The 7,266-nt window shown below is 53.8% G+C and overlaps 1 protein-coding gene across 1 annotated transcript in view; it reads right to left on the bottom strand.

Moving 5' to 3' along the window:
* Positions 1-7,266, bottom strand: part of ADAMTS10 (ADAM metallopeptidase with thrombospondin type 1 motif, 10) — a 44,208-nt gene that overhangs the window by 23,374 nt on the left and 13,568 nt on the right. Inside the window, exons 4-9 of the mRNA XM_009577794.1 lie at positions 7,115-7,263; positions 5,754-5,837; positions 5,229-5,374; positions 2,508-2,551; positions 1,167-1,272; positions 855-1,001 (exon numbers count right to left, since the gene is read on the bottom strand). Of these exons, the coding sequence (XP_009576089.1) occupies positions 855-1,001; positions 1,167-1,272; positions 2,508-2,551; positions 5,229-5,374; positions 5,754-5,837; positions 7,115-7,263 (676 nt within the window). The remainder of the gene's footprint in view (positions 1-854; positions 1,002-1,166; positions 1,273-2,507; positions 2,552-5,228; positions 5,375-5,753; positions 5,838-7,114; positions 7,264-7,266) is intronic.

Genomic DNA, 7,266 nt, shown 5'->3' with positions numbered 1-7,266 from the left:
CCCCGCGGGGAGGCTTGCCTTCACTGCCCCTCTCGCAGCATTACAACAGCAGCGTCTCCAGTAGAGCTCTGGTATTCAGACTCCCCGGGGACTTCCCGCTGCAGTGACCCCACACACTTGCTTCTTCCAGTTGTGACTCAAGTCCTACCCAGTCCTTCTATTAGGTAGTGCCCGTATCCTACCAAAAACCTCACCAAAATTGATCCTGACTGCTCGTTTTGTGATAGAAGCCCTGGGGGCTGCCTGAACCCCAGAGACAAGAAGCTCTTTCAGGCTGCAGAGGCATGACTCAGGCAAGGTGACAATATCAAAACTCTGGGACTTAGGAGCTTAAATCCCTTCTCCTGAATCCTAAAGGTGCTTTGGAAAAAAAACCAAAAACCTTTCTCCTACATTGCTTGTTCACAACTGAAAACTCTCCTCCTTAGTGTCTGGAGAAGCTGTCTAGACCATGCAGACCCAGTCCTGTCTCCAGATCCTCCTTCCCCACACCAACCCTTCCCTGCAATTCCTGGCTGAACTTCAGAAACATCCGTATGCCTCCAGAAGCTACTGACATATTTGTGAAGTTTCTGGAAGTGGGGAGCCTAAATAAAGGTCTCACAGCTGCAAGGTAAATGGGGTTAGTACCTTCTGCAGGCAAGCAAACCATGGGAAAGTCTAAAGGAAGGAAGGAAAGCACGTGCCTCTTGGGACAGGATGAGGTGCTGGGAGATAAGACAGAAGGTGCATGGGCTGTGTGCTTTGGGGGCTTTTCTTTGGCTTTACCCACTCCTCACAAGTGACTGTAAGAGGTTGAAGGTGTGTACTGGTTGCGAGGCAGAAGGAAGGGCAAGGTGAGATGGATTCCTTACTCCAGGAAGCTGGTGATGTAATCCCTGCTGCACGTGGACCATACAAACGGGTTGGTCTTCATGGTGATGTGAGCAGCCATGAGCTTGGCCGTTTCTTGCCCACGGGAGCCACAGCTGTTGCCGACCCCATCGTGATTCATGCCAAACCTAGAAAGCAGCACCAAGGCAATAGAAAGATGATCAGCTGCTGCATTTTCAACACATCTGGATCATCCGTAGGAAGGATTTTTCAGCTCCTTTGGCAGGAACAAACCAACACGGGCCCTTCTCTGTGACGGTCGCTCCCAGGGACTCTTCTGGCACTGTACTCACGTGTGGCCGATCTCGTGGGCAATGGTGAAGGCTGTGGCCAGGCCAATGTCCTCGTTGATGCTGCAGCTTCGTTCTCGTTCGCACATCCCGCCGACGGGGGCCAGGCCTAGGGAAGCCAGATAGAGCTGTCACATAGGGTCAGCATCTGCAGGGGACATGGGTGGTGTTTGGGGACTAACTGATGTGCTTCACACTCACTAACACTGAGCATAGCCTGCTGTCAATACCAAGCTTCTTCCCACCAGTTGCACTGGGCTTTGGGATGGACCCATGGCTTTTATGGCTGTGGGCATATGGTCACTCAGCACTGTCAACTAAATTAACGACAGGCTCGGAAATGCTAAGAATAGGTCAAAATCCTCTGAATTTCATATCCAAACCCCAGACTGTGTGCAGAGGGGGAGCGGTCCTTGTCACAACACTGGCACTGCTGGTGGGGGAACCTGAGATCAGCTGCACCAGCACTTGGGCATCCGAACTCGGCCAGGGCAGCCTGGACAACTGAGTAAGCCAGGATCCAACCTGACCATCTGCGCTGAGTTCTGGCTGACACCCACCATGATCAGGAACCCAGCCTGACTCCATCTGGAGGGCTGGATCATGCAGAAATCCCCCCTGAATCACGGCAGCAGATTCCCCCAACCCTCTGCCCATACGCTGTCCCACCACTGCAGGCTGTGCCCACTGCACAGGCCAGGGAAGGAACAGCTTCTGTTAAAGGAACGAATCGAGCCATCACGGCACCTCCAGCCTCAACCTCCCTCCCAGGCACCTCGTCTGCAGCCACATCAGGTCAGAGATCCACCAACTTTTCCTTTTTAACTGCAGAGATTCAGAGCAGTAATCCCTCCCCGGGTGCTTAGTCTAGACCAGGGCAAGGCAAATTAGGAGCTATAGCCAGAGAGAGCTGCAGGGTCTGTCTGCGTCTAGCAGTTTAAATAAAGAACTCCCTTTATAGTCATCACAAAAAAAGTCTTATTTCTCTCTGCTAAGCCAGGAATACACCACTAGGCTATAGACCAGCCCTAGATGCGAGCGGTTCTTAATCATCAGGCTGGACCTGACCCAGGGATATAACGGAGAAGCGTTCCAGAGCCCATCCGTCCTCTGGGTTGTTGCTTTTAGTGTTTACAGAAGTAAGGAGACTACAGAGTCGAGCGGGCTGGAAACCACTGGCCTGTTCCTGGCTCCGCTGCCGGTGCTTGCGGTAGCGTTGGGCGAGCACTTCCCCTCAGCCTGCTCACTAGGAAAGGGGGATGGCACAGCCCGCCCTCGCCACGCTCCCGAAGATGCGTGTGCTGGTGAGAAGTGCTTCCGAAGGGGCAACAAAATCCTACCTACCCAGGGTGCCACACGGTTTATTCTTGTAGATGCAAATGTCGTATCTGCAAAGACGAGAAGGTGGTGTTAAGAACACTTATAATTTCAGTGGCTGCAAAATAGCGCATCTCCCTTTTACTGATGTGTTCACATCCAAAACACTTCAAAACAGCCCATGGCTCATGCAACACTTCTGGAATGGAAAGTATCGACTGTAACAGGTAAGACACCTCTGATCTGTATTGTACAACCCCAGGCTGAGACTCTCTGTGGATTTTTAACGATAGCTCCTGTCCCTTAACTATGAGGCAGTGCTGAGCGGGGTCAGAGGTTTCATATTGATGAAACATGGTAAATCAGCAAGGACAATGTTATTCCAGCCTTGAAGCTCTCCGGGAAAACATTTCAGTTTGAAAACCCACTGTGGTTTCATTAAAATACTAAAATGATTTTTTTTTTCAGTTTAGTTCTTTACTGAGAATTTTCCAAACAAATTTAATATGGGTTGATTCAAGATGACTCTTCGCTCTGTTTCTGGCCTCGACTTCCAGCCATTGCATCAAGGAATCGACTGTTTGCACATCGTTAGCCATGTACAAGGAAAAGCTAAACGAGGACAGCAAAGTAAAATCTCCTCCAAATTGAAATGCAGCATCCTCGCAATGGGATGCGGCAGCAGCTCCAAAAGAGACTGGTTTGGGCCAGAGAGTGAATATTATCATTTAATTGTGGAGACAAACCACATGCCCTCCCTGCCTCTGTTCAAATACCTTCTCCACAAGGTGAGACTCCCCAGACATTTGGGTCTTTGCAAAACCCGGGCTGAAAGGGGCAAGGCTAAGACTGAAATCCACGTAGGGCGGGCAGGTGGGGGGACCGGTGGCAGCCGGGCTGCGACGCCCCAGAGCCGGGTTGGGGTGTTGCTCCTTGGCTCCCGAGGTGCATTTCAACCTAAGTGTGAGCTGGGCTCAGAGCACCGAGGATGCTGACCTGGGGGACACCCGCATGGCGAGCAGGACCATCCGACACCGCTCGCCCCTGCTACCCCACGGGGACGGGAGTGGGGAGGAAGCAAGCTGATAGCACACGACGGGTTAAGTGTAACGTGTTCCTGGTGATGGCTCCTGTCCCTTTGGCCCCTGGCGCTCTCTGGAAGTGTCCAAACCTCTCACCCCCGGCAGGAAACCGAGTGAGTGAAAAACATTTGTTGCTTTGTTTTGAGCGAATACCGTTAAAGCCTTCAGAGGCTCTGGTTTGACACGTCCCTGCAAGAGAAAAAAGCCCGCAGCTCAGCAAGATGTTATCGGGAGACGGGGAATTTATTAGAGACGGGGCCAGATGCGCTGGTGCTGTCCAAGCCTGGCGTGGCCGGCCCAGCGAGTCGCTTCGGGTTAGCTCAAACATCTGGTGAGAGGCCGAAGAACTCGGAGCCGGCGTTTGCGTCCCACACGTGTGGCGGCAGGCAAGGAAAAGCAGACGGCTGCAGCTCCGGGAGGGTGAAAAGCTGGGGCCGAGGGGCCTTTCGCTCGCTTCTCCCCTGGTGCTTGTGGGCTCCCATCTCACAAGCTCCCCGGGAGGGATGCACCAGGCTGCACTCGACTCCCGCTGCTGCCAGGAACTGGAGCAGGAGAGCGGTGCATGGTGCCAACGAAACCGGCTCCCGCTTGGAGGCTCCCCTCTCCGGCGCTTTCATTTTATGACTTTCTTCCACTCCGCAAGAGGGGGGAAAAAAGGCACAAACAAATCTTGGGTTTGCCTTTGGCTTCTCCCCAGGCTGCTGCCCCTCTGCCCAAGTAGGGTTTATATGGGCACTGGAGAGCCAGTGTCCCGGGCGCAGCTGGCAGCTGCCTCTCAGCACCCTTCATCCCCTCCGTCCTTCCAGCTCTCCCTTCGGCACCCTCTGTCCTCCCAGCCACCCCTCTGTCCCCTCCACTGTCCCTGTTGTCCTCTCTGCATCTTCTTTCCTTCCGACCATCCGTCCGTCCTTCCAGCCGTCCCTCCCGTACCCTCTGCTGCTCCAGGCTCAAGCACCCATCTATTCTGACGGGGGTTATTTGTCCTGCATGTGAAGGTTCAGAGCCCTTCACGCAGCTCTGGAGGTCTAATTCAGCAGCCAGGTTAAGCTGCTGACCTAGACTGTTGTTACAGGAGCGCAGAGACATAGGCAGGGCAGGACTGCTCTGGTCCTAAGGGAGCTGGGATGAAGTCACTACTTCAGGGGTGTCCACCAGCTACCAAGGAGAGAGTGAGGTGAGGTAAAATGAGGTGAGCCAAATCCCGTACTGGCTGGAGGCACTCTGTCACTGTCACGAAGCTCAGGTCCCACCTGTAACCTCTTCTCCATCTTTCACAGCAGGGGCAGATGGGGCTCTCCGTTTCAGTAGGATGCCCGATGCTCCACGACTCCGGGGTGGGTTCCCACACATGCCCAACACCACTGTACACACTGCGCCTTTGCTTTTGGTGCACAAATACCCGTGGCTGCAAACTAAGCTCCTTGAGAGCACAACAAATACTGAGGGAAGACACTGGAGGATGATAACTATCTGAACTGCAGTGATCTGCATCGCTGCAAGGGAACTGGCAAGTGGCCAGCCTGAGCGACAGCCGCTGCCAGGCAGCTTGCCGGGGAGTGCATGGGAAGGAAGCTTCGGATGAACCACTTGGGCAGAGATAGAGGACAGCTGCATGAGGACAACCTCCCCGTAAGGACAGCGCTGCCAGGGCCGGGCTCAGCCTTACCTGGTGATCAGCACTGCAGTGTCGTGGTTGGCTATGCCATTCTCGGGGATAGCGTTCCCATTGCCATTCCTGTTCACAATGGATTTCTGCCACTTGCAGAAGCTGTCCAGGGATTTTCCGGCGTGGTGGTTAATCTCCAGTGTGGGCTGGAATGGAAGCAATATGACAGTGTTCCCAGGAAAGCTCGGATATGAAGGCACTGCCTATTCCCATGCCAGCAGAGCACTGACACCAGTCCAGATGCCCTCACCTTTTCATGGAGGCCATGGGAAAGCAAGACTTTAGGAGGACTACAGCTACTTAAACCTCCCTAAAGCCACCTTAATATAGGAACAGTCCTCAGAGTCCCAGAGGTCTCCTCAGCCCATAGCCTGAACCCAGTCCCCAGCTGCCATTGGGAGGATGTGGTGCGCCCAGCAGACTGCACTGGGGGGGCCTCCTGGGGGTGACATCCAGGGGAAACACGCAGACCCACAAATGAAGTGCAGACGCATGATGGAAGCGGCTCAGCAAAGCCCACCTTACCTGATCCTCGGTGAGGAGAATCAGCCGGGTCACCAGGATATTGACAATATTGCCCAGACTCGAGTCCTGGAAAAGTTTGGCAACCTGACCTCCAAGAAACAAGAAAAGACGAGTCTTAAAAATGAGCTCGCTGGCTGGGTGACGGTGCAATCAGCGGGTGAGCTGGCATGTACTGGGCACCCGGTGGAGGGAAACAGGGCTGCTTCATTGGTGTGGGCTGCAGGGTCTGAACACAATCTTTTTAGAAAGCAGAAAGGGGTATGGGACTCCATGTTACCACTTGGATTGCAGAGCCTCCTAAACCATGTTCACACCTCGGTGTCTCCTTCTGGGGAGACTCGAGCAGTGAAGGCGACATCCCACAGCACCTGCTCCCCGTCTGGAGCTCAGGTGGGGAAGCCCCACGGTCCTGGCATTACACAGCCATGGGGACGAAGCTTTGCTGACTGCCCGTCGGCAGGGAACAATACAGCAACTCTCAGAAATCTGCCGCCACACGATGGGTGTTTTACAGCAGATGAAACAGTTAGAAACGGTATTGTTTTAAAATCTGGCATCTGCTTTAGAAATGCAAACAGAGCAAGCCATGAAAAGAGATCCTGCAGAGGACAGGACAAAGAACCATCACAGAGGGGCTTTCAGCGGTTTGATGGATAACTTCCAAGCCTATCTCACCTCACAGGAGGATTCAGCATGGCCAATTCAGACTGCTAATGCATCTAGCCTGGTATCCTGCCGCCAGCAATGACCCAAATCTGATGCTGCAGAGGAAGCTCCTCTGCAGTAACCCAGAGACACGGGCAGCGCGGTATGGAAGAACGAGGGTATTTCTCCCTACCCCTCACGCTGATCAACCCCCAAGCGTGAGAGCTCACTGTCCTTATGCTTTCCCATGTGTTTCTCAGCTTGGCTGGCCCTATTTGCAATGCTAATCTGAGATGAGAGATGCTGTTCAAAGAAAGGGCTTTGTTCTCCCAGTCCAGATCTGGCCTGTAGTATGGTCAGACAGGCCAGAGTTTACCTCTCCTACAGTGCCTCCCCTATACAACAGAGAGTCCCTGCAGGGTCCAGAATATCACTGCTCATGAGCAGCAGCAGCAGCAGCAGCGTATCAGGATTTTTGACCCAACCTGGGGGAGAAGCCACTGCCATCCTGGAACAGATCGGATTCCCCCACTGCGTTCCCATCCTGCCTGTCTTCTTGCAGGAAAAGCACATGGCACCCTCTGCCAAACCCAGACATTTGGGGAGACGAACAGATTGACTGTTCGTCAGTAGGATTGACTCCTGCTTGCTCTCTGCTGCTGGGTGCGTGAGCCCCTGGGGTCCCCCAAGGTTCATGATGTGGTTATAACACTTACAATATTCATGATGGCCAGGATGTACTGCTCTATGTCCCGCCGCCCGTGGTACCCCACCATCATTTTGTCAGCCACCACCAGGGTCTCCACGTAGCGCTCTGTGCTGACGGATCTCTTCAGCGGCAGCTGGCCTCGCTGGCTGTGGTTGCCCG

This window comes from Fulmarus glacialis, unplaced genomic scaffold, assembly GCF_000690835.1.
Source record: "Fulmarus glacialis isolate BGI_N327 unplaced genomic scaffold, ASM69083v1 scaffold5515, whole genome shotgun sequence".
Taxonomy (NCBI): Eukaryota; Metazoa; Chordata; class Aves; order Procellariiformes; family Procellariidae; genus Fulmarus; species Fulmarus glacialis.
The sequence above is the reverse complement of the archived record's forward strand: the minus strand, read 5'-3'. Positions and strand labels throughout refer to the sequence as shown.